This window comes from Protomyctophum bolini (genome assembly GCF_963924005.1).
Source record: "Protomyctophum bolini genome assembly, chromosome: 15".
Lineage (NCBI taxonomy): Eukaryota > Metazoa > Chordata > Actinopteri > Myctophiformes > Myctophidae > Protomyctophum > Protomyctophum bolini.
This window is the reverse complement of record NC_137876.1, coordinates 27,526,153-27,541,180: the sequence shown is the minus strand read 5'-3', so window position 1 is coordinate 27,541,180 and position 15,028 is coordinate 27,526,153. Positions and strand designations below refer to the sequence as shown.

Below are 15,028 nucleotides of genomic sequence, written 5' to 3'. Positions count from 1 at the left end.
TTATCGCCACCTACTGGCATGGCATGCTTGTTGGAGTCAAAAATGATCGTTTTGGGTTGTATGTGTGGACACAGATATCTTTGTCGTATGGGCCCCTGTCCATACGACAACGGAGTACGAAAATATCCGTTTTATTAAAGATTGAGTACGTGTAGCCCAGGCCTAACTGGGTCATGGTTTACCTTGTTTGAGTAGATTGTCCAATTACTAATCACTGTGGGTGGGTCTGGTATATAAGGGAGGCTGGAAATGTTGAGGGGATAATTGCTCAGCTGGTTTGAGACCACACATCGCAACGGACGGGCGTTCTCAACGTTATATTTACGCCGTTTGAACGATTTCGAGGACAAAACTCGGCCACAAACACACTTGGACCACTTTTATCCGTGTCTTTTACTGTCTTAATCGTCTGTCTTTTTTTTAAACGTCGAGTTTTTACGTGGAAAGTTAGTGTTTGTAGTGTGTTCCTGCTTGTAGCAAAAATGGCATCAAGCACGAGCATGAAACGAGAGGACAAGCAGCAGGGGAAGAACGTTCAGGTTGTCGTCAGATGCAGGTATTTTACTTTCATTACTATGCTAACGCTTGTGTTTATTGTAATTGTTTACCCCACTGATTTCTGTTGGTTGGTTGGTTGGTTGTGGGTGGGCGCGTTTTGTGCGGTGCCCCTGTAGACCAGTGGTGGTACTTGCATGTTCTTGAAGCAATGTAGAATTAATATTGCAAGTAAAAGGCAGAAATGCAGGAGTAAAAGTACAAACTTGTATTAAAGTACCCAAAGTAGAAGGCTGTCGAAATGCCTCAAAATTGTACTTGAGTAAATGTAATTGGTTAGTCTTTACACCACTGGCGCAAACGCCTCGTCTACATGCAGCTTTTGTTGGTCAAGCAATCCCCAAATATGCTTACAAAATAGCGTTGAGCTTGTAGGTTGGATATTTTCGAAAATGTATGAAAATCTTGACATGCGAGGGACTGATGAGTGTTTAAGCTGCTAAACTACACCTAGCTCTGGTCCATAGCTCCATATGCCGTTACATTTGCAACGGACCCGAGCTAAGCTACACTAAACCACGGAAAGCCCTACTGTCGGATGTATTTCATATGGTTCAGACTCTATAAAATACATCTCCGATAGCCTTGGTCCAGGGCAATTTGTACTTGCACTTCCACTGTTGTGGTTTGTTTGAGTCCATGGTTGAACTTGTGATTATTACGCCCTCCGGCTGGCCCTGGACGCGACCTTTTAAAATGTCTAATTTGTACTTTTCTGAATCTCAACATCTTATCCAAATTAAACCAAATTCTTTATTTTACTTAAACATCTGATCTTTTTTTGTCAGCCGCGCCGAATCTAACTTTCACATCGGGAACGAGCCCTACGTGTAAATTTCAGCACAGGCTTCGCAAAAACAAAGCAGATTAACGGTTGTCTCAAACTTCTTCTTTTTCTTTTTTTCACCCCAGTGTTTTAACGGGACGGCTCACAATGCGCCGCGATGTATTGTGAGCTTGTAGATTTGATATTTTCAAGAAATGGCCTTAATGTTAGTTTTGTAATCCAAATCCACAAAATGAATAGTAACTACAGCTGTGACTGTCAAATGAGGTAGAGTAAAAGTACAATGTTTGGATCATTGAGATGTATTGGTAATGCTCAAGCAAAGTACAAGTACAGTACTTAAGTAAATGTGTATGTTGTGCCACTAACTTGAGTCACTTATCCTTGTGTTTTCAGGCCCTTCAGTGCAGCAGAGAGCAAGGGCACCCACAATGTAGTCAACTGTGAGCCCAGCAGAAGGGAGGTGATTGTCAAGTCTGGTGGGGTCAATGACAGGGCAACAGCCAGAAAGGCCTACACCTTTGATATGGTGAGCAGGCTTTAAAAAATACATGCACAACTGATTCCACATTTCAAATGTTTGTTCCATTACAACGTTTCCCCTCAATCGTCTCTTAGGTCTTTGGTCCCGCAGCAAAACAGATCGACGTCTACCGGAGCGTAGTGTGCCCGATTCTTGACGAGGTCATCATGGGCTACAATTGCACAGTCTTTGCGTAAGCAAGCATTTGCACTAAACTTGTGTTGTAGCCACTTTAGGATGTGTAGTGGTGCAGCAGTAACCAACAGTTGCTGTCGCCTGCCTAGTCTAGGGTTATGGGATTGGGATTATTACTCCCTCCGGCTGGCCCATGGACGCGACTGTTTAAAATGTCCACTTTTTACCCTTTTCTGAACATCGTATCCAAATTAAACTAAATTCTTTATTTTAGTATTTAATTTAACTAGTTAAATAATTAGTATTTAACTAACTGTTCAAAATGGCACAGTACATGATCCGTGGCTGATGTATATTTGTTGTGATTGGTCAGCTATGGACAGACTGGGACCGGCAAAACCTTCACCATGGAAGGCGAACGAAGCCCAGATCTGCAGGTCACTTGGGAGGAGGTAAGTTTTTCAACTTTTTCACACAACCAAAGTACTGCAGGGCATTGTTCGGGCAGTTACAAGCTGCATTATGAAGTGAACATGGTGATTAAAAAAAATATTCCTTTTGGACTGAGGTTTTGTCTGCTTTCAGTTTTCCATTGATGGATACTAAATCAGTCACACAAATGCATGTGCACAGTGCAATCATGTTCATTTGGGTGCAGTTAAGTTAATATCTGCCAAATGGACAAAACTCATCGTACTGGTGTTCCACAACCTTGTGTTTGATTTCAGGATCCACTGGCTGGGATAATCCCCAGGACGCTGCATCAGATCTTCGAAAAGCTGTCGGAGAGTGGCTCAGAGTTCTCTGTCAAAGTGTCCCTCCTGGAGATCTATAACGAGGAGCTGTTTGACCTGCTGAGTCCTGGAGATGATGTTGGCGAAAAGCTCAACCTCTTCGATGACCCAGGCAAAAAGGTAACGGTCTCTGAAGTACTGTTTTACTGTGGCTATAGAGTGCTAAAGCTGGGTAGTTTGTGTGAAATTCTAGAAGTTCTCCGATTAGGTTTTTCCCCACGATCGACCATCGTGCGTAAGGGGACAATCGGATATTTCCAAAATTATTAAAGGGTCAACATCCTTGCAGCCATGTGCATGCTGTCAGTAAACGATGGGTGATTATTATTATTTTTGTAAGTGACTAATTAGCTGTGTATTTGTCAGCGTGGCGTGGTCGTTAAAGGTCTGGAGGAGATCACAGTCCACAATAAGAATGAAGTTTATTCCATCCTTGAGAGAGGCTCTGCCAAGAGGAAGACTGCTGCCACACTCATGAATGCCTATTCCAGGTATTCAACAGAAAAAATAAATATATATACATTTATGATATACACACTAGTATTAGCAAGCCTCTTCAATTACCTTGTTTGTATTCATGGTAACATTTCTTTTCAAGTCGATCCCACTCGGTGTTCTCAATCACCATTATCATGAAGGAGATCACCCTGGAAGGAGAAGAGTTGGAGAAGATTGGAAAGCTTAACCTGGTAAACTAACACTACTAAAAGTTGTAAAAATGTATAAATGCCTTGTTGGCTCAGTGAGACCTGCTGAGCTCCAGTGGACCACAACTCAACCTGTCCCCATGTCTTTAGGTTGATCTTGCGGGCAGTGAAAACATCGGCCGCTCGGGGGCACAGGACAAACGTGCCCGTGAAGCAGGCAACATAAACCAGTCTCTGCTGACGCTCGGCAGAGTGATCACGGCCTTGGTGGAGAAGAGACCTCACGTCCCTTATAGGTAAACTGTGGTTGTGTTGTACGGCAGTGGTTCTTTAGGTGCGCAGCAAAAACAAACAAAACGTTGTACGTTAAGTAAAGCTTGTGGGGAGACTTCTCCCTTCTGCCCATGACTGATGATTCTGTGATCTCGTGAGACCAGCCGTTGAACGTTAAATGGCTCTGTCTTGCGAGAGTCTATTATTTCATTTTTTTATATTTGAATATTCCTTCAAATATGGAATATTCGTTTGCAGCACTAGTAAATGGTACTACCAAGGTAATCTCCTGACATGATCTTAATGTTCTACAGGGAGTCGAAGTTGACGAGGATCCTTCAAGACTCTCTTGGGGGACGGACCAAGACGTCGATCATCGCCACGGTGTCTCCATCTTCCTGCAACTTGGAGGTGTGTTCATCAGAATTTATTTTTGTACACTATTTCCCGATTTGTGTGATTTGGTCAAAAATTATATAGCAAGTGGCGACGCATGTCTGACAAACTCATTGTCCGGCTCGACGGGTGATTTCAGTATGTCAGACCTGTGGTGTGTCGGATCTGTGTGTGCGTCCCAATATAAGATTTACAGTTAATTTAGCCCATTTAGACTTGATACTGATTGTATAAACTCCTAAAACCTGACCTAAATATTCAAATAATGTGCTTACATGTATAGCAAACTAATGAGACACAGAGGTAGCTACTGGATTGAAAGGTTGATGCCTTTCAAAAGTTTCAATCCTTTTATGGGTTAGACTATGTTGACGTTGGTGCTGCGTTGTCTGTGCTGTGTAGGAGACATTGAGCACCTTGGAGTACGCCAGCAGAGCCAAGAACATCATGAATAAGCCAGAGATTAACCAGAAGATGACCAAGTCAACGCTCATAAAGGTACATGGAGAAACAAGTCACGTTAGGAATTTTGCCTTGGGACAACAGTTTTTTTTTTCAACAAAGGTTCATGTTTTTTTTATTAGAGCAAGTAAAAGATGAGTCTTCATTTCTTTTTTGAGAGATTAATTTATTTACTAGACCTCATAAATTTACATCTGGCCACAAGATCACGGGTTCTAGTGATCTACTGAATGTGAAGGGCGACGTGTCAAACTGACATTGAGCTTATTTGACACACTGTATCATCCCCCCCCCCCCCCCCAGTACTCTACCTTAACATTCAGTAGATCCTGTGATTTTTTTGTCGGCAGATGTAATTTCCTGGAGTCTAGTAGGACTGGTAAAAAAAGAATCGCTATAATTTGTAAAATGTTCAAATGCCCCCGCCCCCTGTAAATTGCTAAAATCGCTAAAACGAAAGAAGCAAATTAACAAATTAACACTCATCTTTTACTTTCTCTAATAAGAACCTAAAACATGACCCTTGGTTGAAAAAAACAAAGTTGTTACCCTGCCGTGATGTAACTCCAAATGTGGACAAGAAAAATGCTCCAATGATTCAAAATATGCTCCTCATATGCTGAAACGGCTCTCAAAATCACACTTTTAGTAAATCAACAAACACAAAGTTGATTCAGACAACATGGTAAAAAACAGGAAGTTAACATTTTTATGAAAATGTTTTGATGTTCCAGATCCAGTCTGTTTTAATAAAAAAAGGCAAAATCAACAGTTATACATTTTCTTTTGGTGATATATAATTGTCTGCATAAACTTGTTTGGTATGTACTAAAAGAGTGACTTTGAGAGCTGTTTCAGCATGCAATGTAAGTCAATGAGGAGCATATTTTAAATGATCAACTTCTAATCACTGGAGCAATTTTGACTTGTCCACATTGGAGTTTCATCATGGCTAGGTAACTACACAACCCAAACTTCTACCAAAGTTGTCTTACCTTTAAAACTATACACTGTAGTAGACTGTACAGATTCACCATCTGTTTTTGACAAACGCAGAAAGCTGAATGTCAGTCATCTTATATGTGGACTCCATTCTCACCCCCACTCAAGGAATACACCGAGGAAATTGAGCGCTTGAAGCGTGACCTGACTGCCGCTCGAGACAAGAATGGGGTGTACTTGTCCACTGAGAACTACAGGTATGGCACTGGGGGAATACAACATTGGATGCCTATCCAAACGTGTGAAAAATATTTAATGCAACTTCTCAATTTACACCCCCCCCTCCCCCATTTCATATTTTTACTCCTTGTGTTACAGCCACATGACAGAGCAGATCACCTCCCAGGACGGGACTATAGCTGTATATTTGGAAAAGATCTCTGCTGCAGAGGAGGAGCTGAAGAAGGTATGTTACAGTTTTGCACCACAAGTTGATTAACTAGGAATCTTAACGCAACATATTACTTGCCCAACTACTGTAATCAGCTGGCATTTGTAAGTGCATATTCAAACTTTTATACACACCAGACTTGAATTCACAGTTTGTCTCTGCTGACCAGGTGAGGATTAAAACAAAATAATATATTGTTGCTGTTGGGCAGAACCCCATGGGTTGTCGGGTTAATTGCACCCTGCCCTGTGAGGAAGCTGAACTAGTCTCATCACTACCTTAATCTGATGGGTTGTCTTATCTCCAGCTCCTGAATACAGCCCACATCAGCACCAGCCATGTGTCTGGTCTCCATGACAAGCTGGACAGGAAGAACAAGGTGCTATTCAATTCTTTGCTTTCACACGTTCTGTTACTTCATATCGTTGCTGTAGGACCAAACATTTATTCTATATTTTGTAAAATAATGGCTATACACAAGTGACAAAATTAGCCAGTATCATATATTAGCGGTGGCCTGGATAATTAAGATTTCGCTGGGTTTTATAAATCAAATAAAAGTAAACAAGCTTGTGATTAAGAACTACATTGGTAAATGCGCTTATTTTGTCCATTTCCTGAACACACAAGGTGACTGACGATATATACATGTTCTGTGGATGGAACGTCAAGCATGCATTTAAGTCAAGAAAGTGTAACTGATTTCATTGGGTTGCTAAGGTAAGGCAGTCCAGTAACGGTCTGCTTTTTAAACTCCAGGTGGACCAACAGAACACTACTGTCCACCAGAGTTTCAGCCAGAGGATGGACCATGTGCTCAGTGACATGGAGGGCAGTGTCTGCCAGCAGGCATCCAAGCACCGCAGCACGCTGGCCAGCTACACCTCTTCCATGGGTGAGTTTAAAGCGGTGGAATAATGTTTTACTTCTGCAATATTTTAGCAATGCTCCCTCTGTTAAAAGTATAGCCGAAAACAATGTACTTGAGTAAAGGTATTGGCATCCAAGTGTACTAAAAGTACTCATTGTGCAGAATATCCAAGGCCTGTGATTTCTTCACTTGGTTAGCACTATGTAGATGGCAGGAACACATAATTGTACATGCTGTAATTTAGGAAGCTGCTATTGTGCATGGGGGCTGCTTCCCCCACTGACTCACAAATCGCACTTTAGGACCTGGCCAGTCATGAGGTTTTATTTAGCTTTAACCCATCATCCCTCCATAGACGCAGTGCTGTCGTTCAACGAGGAGGCGATGCGTACCGCTGTGGCCACCATGGAGTCCTTCATGGGAGGAGTCACACAGCTGGTGGCCCAGGGTGTGGCTGGTTTCCAGGACAAAGTCCACCAGCAGGAGGCGCTGTGTCTGCAGAACAGAGAAGGCCTGCTGGAGCTGCAGGTGAGGACCTTAATCGTCGCCATTAATCACCATTTTGACAGAAGGCAGCTCATAAACACGTCGTGATGCGTTTGTGACCATGTAGAATGTAGATGGTCTAGTGTAATTTCTTGGAAGTTGGTCTTCATATCTGCTGTGTGTATTAGGAGGAGTTCAAGCAGGACCTTCAGGAGGCTCTTGCCGGCTCCCTTCTTCCCAGTGTGGCAGCCATCGGAATGCTGAATGAGGCCATGAGGAAGACCGTGGAAGACCACAGAGCCCAGGCTGACAAGGTCCGTATGATGCAATTACATTTACCAATGTGTCAGTGGTTCTTAAACTTCATGTCAAGCACCCCCAAATTGAAGAATGTATTTTGCTATGGACTTTTTTTGTCTTTTAGGGACCACCATACAGGATTGGTCTTAACAATTCTGATGCCCAGGACGTGTCCACATTTTATCAAATAAAACCGCGGCGTGTGTGGCGATGTCTTAAGGTCTTTTTTTTAATCACTAAAATATATATTTTTTTAGGGGGTAAACTGCAGCCGCTTGCTCCCGACCTGTTTCGCTTGCCTGAGCGCACAATTTACTTTATGGAATCTACGCTGCCTCTGTGCAGATTGATTCAAACGCTTATGACTAGACTCATTTCTGACTGCATCATGCACCACCTCACAATGTTAACGAGTCTAAAGAGTTCACTTACTGGCGCATTGTAGTAATGGAATGGATTTAGCTTCATGTATTTTCTTTTTGCCTAAAGGGAAGGCAGCCGTTATCCCAATAAAATATTATCTGCTTGGCACTGTAGCGCCTTTATTCTAAAAGATTCGGCAGCACCATAATAGTTACATTAAAGTAGTGGATTTTGAGAACATTCAATTGGTCCATCGCATTTTAATTGGCCATACAACAGCTAAATCATTTGGCTGACTGTAGAACCCCACTCCTCTGGGTCCCCAAACCCTACTTTGAGAACCACTGAGCTATTATATTTACTAAATGCACAGTGATTACTGCACTCACTTGATGTCTGGCTTTACTCCCTGTCATCCAATCAGGTGGAGGCAATGAAGGAGGTCAATATGTTTCTGACCAGTCATGTTCAGGCACTGGCTGAGCTGAGGACATCCTCCCTGGATGCTCTCTGTTCATTGGAGGCCGAACATGACAGTCTGTCTCAACGGATCCAACAAGAGTCAGAAACCCAACAGCAGGTATGCCACACACATTTTCTAATGCCCCCTTTTTTTTAACCTAACTCATTTTCTATGAATGCCTTTTTGAGCCTTTTTTACTCTAAAGGCGCTTAACACCGGTCTACAGCCAAGTTAAATCGGGCATTACTCAAACCCCAACCCCTAAACTTAACCTCTACATAACTCCAAACTGAATATTTTCCTAATTGTAAGCCTAACCGATATGCAAGTTATGGGACTAATTATCGGGAAAGAAACTGGTATTGGTATCTATTTGTAAATGAAGCCCTTGTTCTGCTACCAACAGGAGATGGATCAAATGATCCACTGTCTCCAAAGCCAGCTCAGCCTGATGGCTATTAACAACAAGACCCGCTTTGGCGGTCTGGCTACAGCCAGCAGAGCTCTCCAGGCACCTGTGCTAAGCATGAAGGAAGCAATTTCAACGTGAGTAGACCACTACCTTCACTCCAACCATACAATCGCACTACACGAGGTTTCCACGGTCATGAAATTCCTGGAAATATATTGAAATGAGCAACCTTTTCCCTTTTTTTTTTTTCAAAAGATGTACAAAATGATTATTCAACAAATGATAATCACAACTTTTCATCTATTACAGCAATTTCATCTAGTTTAAATATTTCCATAAATTAATTAAAAAAAAACTCAAGGCAGATCTAAAAGCTCACATGCTTCGTTTGTGAGCCTGTTGATGGCCATTTTCACTCTTTGGTCCCGGGAAGACTTCTTGAGTCTTGTCTTGAGCTGTAAATGTTTGGCAACCACTGGATGCCATGCTTATTATCAATCCAAACGCAATCGACCCTCTGTCCAGATGTTGCAGTGAAGCGGAGAAGAGCGTAGCGGTCCAGGCAGACGACCTGTCCTCCACCGTCTCCTCCCTGACCAACGCTATCCGCTGCACTGCCCAGGTGTCTGACGAGGCCCTGGAGGAGAGTACCGGCTACTGCTCGCTCCTGCACCGCTCCCTCACTGGTAGGACTTTTGACTGGTGTGCTCATCGTAACCATTTATAGTTTTTATACCTCAGTCCGATAAAAAAATTAACTCCTAAATCCTACATATGCTTTCTGGAGATAACTAAATGTATGTTTCTATATATCTGCCGGGTGGAAACCTCATGTCCTGTTATAGATTCAGAAAAGTAGCTGACATACAAGTTCAAACAGTTTTTGATGCTTTGCTTGTGTGATGCTGTAGTATGATCAAGTAGGGCAGTATGTGAACAATTTAGAATACTAAATTCAGTGGGAATTAAGTTGCCAATTTCATCTTGAAAGGGGAGAGACTTATCAGCTTCAATTTAATGGCGTTTATTTTCCCTAGAGTTATCTGATTGGATAAAATTCATATCCTGACCTAAACATACATTTTCTCTTTAAAGTGCCAGAGTGTTTGTTCACTTCTGTCGTGCCTGTGCACCCCAACAGGTCTCGGAGAACGCAACGGCAATCACTGCTCCAGAGCTCAGGAGAGGGTCCAAAACCAAGCCCAAGAACAGATGGCCCTCCTTGGGCAGAACTCTGCTGCCAATCTGGCACTCCAAGAGGTAAAATGACAAAGCAGATGAGACATGTGATTTGGCCCTGCGACACGTCGTCTGTAACCTGTAATGATCTCTTGATCACAGGTTGACATGCAAGTGGGGGGGGATGATATAACAGACCATTTTTAATATCGGTCGATACAGAGTACCCTTCCTGTACCAGTGTATAAACTAATCTAGGACAGTGGTTCTCAAGGTGGGGTTTCCAAATGGACCCTTGCAGGTCTAACCCTGAGTGTACAAGGCAAATGGACCCTTACCATTTCACTCACTGACTTCTGGGTCCTTGAAATTAGGTTTGATAACCACTGATCTAGGGGGGGGGATGGTCTCCTGCCCTTTGAATTCTCAAAGCTTACTGTGCTTTCAGAAATTCCATAAAATCAAAACCTCAATTTCTTCAACTGGTTCTGGTTGACTATATGTAGACTGACGCCTTAACATTTGTATGTTTTCTTTCAGCGTGTGGAGAGCCACTCCAACACATTGCTCCCAGACACCAGGGCCCAGCTGACAGGGCAGCAGGAGAAGGTGACCCAGAAGGTGCGTTCACTCCAGACACGGGTCTCCCAGGACCAGGCTGTGTTTGACCAGCAGCACGCTGACCTCCAGAGCCACGTGGAGAGCGCCCAAGAGCTGCTCCACCACTTCCACCAGGAGCTGCGACAGGACGTCCCTACTGGTAAGAACCAACAAAGACATGTTGACAAGCCCACATTGCAGGTTTGACTACAGTCTACAGTATTCATATTATTAGTACATTGCTATATATGTTTCAAATTGGCAAATGTACATGCTTGCAGCACAAAGTGATGCACAGTAAGCTACTAAGCTTGTACTGTATCTGCTTTTTTTCTTTTCTTTTAATGGCAAGACACTGAAATAAAAAAATTACACTGATGCTTTCCCTGTTTTTAATGGGGCAAAAATATATTTCACAAAACGTGATGGCCCTTTACTGACGGATCCCCCAAAACCTCTGTGGTCCTCCAGGTATGACTCCTCAGCGAAGGGAGTTTGAGTACCCCAGGGAGCTTGTCAAGTCTCGCAGGCGCTCTGAGCTACTGGAGAGCCTGCATCTCCAACAGGAGGAACTGCAGGCCACCATTGAACTGCAGGCCGCGACTGACGCACTGGAGGTAGAACGAGAGCTGGAGGCTGAACAACACAGAGTAGAGCAGGTAAACGCTTCAACCCATTAAGACCTGAGGCCAACTGACTGCCCTACAAAGCCAAAATGCAGTAACGTCCTCTTTGGACATGCAGGCTAATTTGACCTACCTGGCAGTCACTGCACTCTGGCTATGTAGGGCAGAACAGTTTTCTTTAAAATGTATGTTATGTCAGTGGTTGTGTTTTTGGCTAAGGACCCCATCTCAAAATCATCATCCATTGTCTCTGAGCTCTAGATCGCCCATTACTTCCTACAATTGGCAGTTAACGGGTTTTTCATTTGTCATTTTGGTCATCTACCACGATAGTTTTCAGTAACTTCAAATTCCATGTTGGCCATCTTGGACTCACAAACATCTACTCTTGACTGATGGGGGGAGGGGGCTAAGTTTCAGAGAAACTTAGTGTTTTATTGTGTGCATATATATGAACTTCTGAAATGGAATAGTCCTTGGCTTCTAGGTAGCATTCTAATGATCGAATGTGGTGTCTAGGATTTGCTTGAAGTCTCGGCGGAATCGTTCGAGAACGATGAGAACTTGGTCTGCAGCAACGACAACCGTGGACCCTTCTTCAAGGTGGGTAGTACCAACCGTTAAGATTATTCTTTGCAGTGGTTGTCGAACATTTTAATCTCAACCTGAGACCCTCTTGGGTCCAGGCCATGGACCCTTCCTGATTTCAAATGGACCATGAGGGCATATTCATACTACAGTTTTAGGTGATGCGGTGAGCTGAAACGGTGGTGGGTAAAAGCAGGCGTGTTTGGATGAGTGGTGAAGCACTTGCCACCACAGCTTTGTTCTAGTATTTGGTGGTCACCTTATCAGCTAAAACTGTAGTCTGAATATACCTTAGGGGCTCTATTTTCGTCACCGCTAAACCCCTTATCTCTACATTTCTTTGCCCTTTTTTTTTTTACTATTTTGCAAAACATTTTTCAATGCTCAACTAGCCAATCTACATTGTGAGCTTGTAGGGCCATTTTAACTATTCAAATTTGTTTTGTAAAAGGCAAAAGTTTATGGATAAGGGGTTTAGCGGTGACAAATGGAGCCCCAAGTCTCTAACTGAGTGTACAAATGGAACCAAATCTTGTACACGTTTTGTGGGGGTCCTTGAAATTGAAGTTTGAGAAACTACCATCAAAAGTTGTCTTTAGAGGTTGTGGGTATTTGTAAATGTTATCCTGATTAACCTCAGGATGACTGCATTCAATGCTGAATTTATAGCTTCATTTCAGTAATCTCCCCCTTTTCCTTTCAGGCATCCCAGCAACGGAAGAAGAAGAGAGTCCCTGCTAAGACTGAAACGCTAACTCCGAGGTCCAAATTGCCGCTACGTCATCAGAATTAAAGCATTTGGCTTTTTCCATTTTTCATGTTCCGTGTCAACTGTTTTAATGCATTATTTTAATTTCTAGCATTTTAGTGTTTTTTGTTTGCTTCAAATAATAAAACGTTTTCATACATCCTTTTTGTAGCTTATTTGAGCTCAAATCACAATCAAACCAAATTCTCAGCCACTAGCCCACTACTGTTGATCCGTTGGTCTTTACCAAACTCTTGTTCACAAATCATACCTTGCACAGATCCTGCTCAGAAAATTCCATTGTCATGGATAAGTTTTATATTTCAAAATGTGAAACTTTCATGTATCTAGTTCTAGATTCATTGCACAATTCTCATTGGTCGGGCCAGTTTACTGGTCAGTCGAGCACAATGCCATTGTAGTTTTGCCACTGGGCAGGTGGCAAGTGCTGCTTGATCATACTAGGTGCCAAAAGTCATTCAACAAGCTCAAAATGTGTCACAACACTGAGCTTGTAGATCTTCCCCTTAAGTACATTCTGCTCACTAGCTATATGCTTTGAATCTGCAAGTTTGGGACATATGAGCTTTCCACCTGATGTGCAGAAACGGGTAATTCACTGTTTGCATGTGCTTGAGCTTTTTTTTCCCTGTATAGTTTAGGTGCTTTGGGGTAGTTTTTATATATATTTCACTTTAAGATCTCTTTGAAATTGCTCACAAGTCCATACCTACACTGCATCACATTAAATGTCCAATCTACAAGATCCCATGGGAGCTTGTAAATCGGCTATTTTCGAATGACCAATGTACTGTATTGGGCTTCATAGGCCTGGCCGCGTACGAGTGAGGCCTGATGCTGCCCCCATGTGGCGACAATGGTTTCATGTACCCAAAAGAGACTGAAAACAAAGCCCCAACCATTTAATTTGGTTTTAAAAGCTTTATATGAAAGGCTATACAAACATATCAAGCTTGCTACCCTTACTAACACATTTGCCTTACACTCTGTGGGACGAACCATGATGACATGGATAAAAATAGATGGGATAAATTAAATGTATAGGGAATTACATTAAGCCTAAAGTTGTGATTCTAAAAAGAAATGTGATTACATTTAATGATGCATAATAGGCTAGAATGTACATGCAAACTGCAGAACTCATAATTAAATGTTTGCGCTTTTATTGTATTGCTGTGACAGCTAGTATGAAGCTCAATGGAGTGGAAATATAGCTTAAATTATTATAGGAACCTTTTATTGGGCAGTTCACACACCACCATATAATCTATTTAGGACAAGGTTATCAAATCAGAAACTAAGTGCACACCAGCCATTTTGGAAAGAACTCCTACTACTCTTACTTCCAGGCCCCTTCCCTACTTCCTTCATAGGTGTTACGGAGTGATTAAGGCTTGATCTGTTTCTTTGGTCTATAGACCTAGTGTTTCTCAAACATTTTAATTTCAAGGAACCCCATGAATCTGAATGTGTACATATGGAACCAAATGGACCCTTATCTTTATGGATCCATTTGGTTCCATCTGTACACTCTCAGAGTTAAACACCGGTATGGGGCCATTTGCAACCCACTGGGTGTAAGCACACTTGGGCTTCCATGCGTGGAATGCGTCTCTTCCTGGTTTTTAGAAAGCTGGTGGTTGGAAATTCAGCTCTACCTAAGCGGCAGAATGCCGCGTCGGCCAGATTCCCGGAAACACTTGCTCCCGCGGCAAATGGAAGCTGTGTGCAAGCTTCATTTTCCATCCACCAGCTGTCTAAAAACCAGGAAGAGTGTGCCTGCGCTGACTCGAGGACACTAGTGCAGCAGTGTGTTTCCAGTGAGCCAACACATACAATAGAGCGCCGTGGTACGTCCCCATTTCATGACGACTTATATTAGGGGAAATAGCCAATAATGCACAAAATAACACCTGGACCTCTTTGGTGGGGACATAACTACAAATAAAGGTAAGAAAGCCTTCTAGCATGGAATTCTCCTTTAACACATTGGATCCGTATGAGGAGTATACCTGTCCTATAAATGAACACCGAGACACCGAGCAGACAGCAGGATGAAGATGGTACTGTGGCTGAGTGTGACCTAAGTGTGTAGCATCATATACTCTTGTTTCCTAACACTTGTTTTGTGATTTATTTGATGCCTTGGAAAAAATTCAGACTCTTTTAAAGGGTCATCCAGTTTCAATTCATCAGAAAATAATAATAATAATAATAAAGTATGTAAGCAAAACAAATATGAATAGTGATCATGTTCAATAATCGTTTACACAAATGTTATGTACCGGTAAACAACAACATTATGTAACTTTATGGAAATAATTTCCTCCTGAAAATCCAAAATATTTCAACCCTCTACGAGTGGTGCGCGACCCCGACTCTAGTCTCCAGTGCGCGTTCCTGCTA

General features: G+C 42.5%; 1 protein-coding gene across 1 annotated transcript; it reads left to right on the top strand.

Annotated features, from left to right (window-relative positions):
• Positions 1 to 500: 500 nt before the first annotated feature.
• Positions 501 to 12,681, top strand: LOC308329803 (kinesin-like protein KIF11; the record flags this gene model as incomplete). The annotated part of the gene is made up of 24 exons (XM_080784306.1): positions 501 to 556; positions 1,739 to 1,871; positions 1,961 to 2,058; positions 2,374 to 2,452; positions 2,729 to 2,914; positions 3,161 to 3,285; positions 3,393 to 3,483; positions 3,592 to 3,737; positions 4,029 to 4,125; positions 4,513 to 4,608; positions 5,683 to 5,771; positions 5,893 to 5,980; positions 6,273 to 6,344; positions 6,725 to 6,860; positions 7,192 to 7,364; positions 7,511 to 7,636; positions 8,410 to 8,565; positions 8,855 to 8,994; positions 9,386 to 9,546; positions 10,002 to 10,120; positions 10,580 to 10,799; positions 11,111 to 11,298; positions 11,785 to 11,868; positions 12,557 to 12,681. The coding sequence occupies 24 exons, from the start codon at positions 501 to 503 to the stop codon at positions 12,644 to 12,646; spliced, it is 2,949 nt and encodes a 982-aa protein (XP_080640432.1). The 3' UTR covers positions 12,647 to 12,681.
• Between the last annotated feature and the right edge of the window lie 2,347 nt (positions 12,682 to 15,028).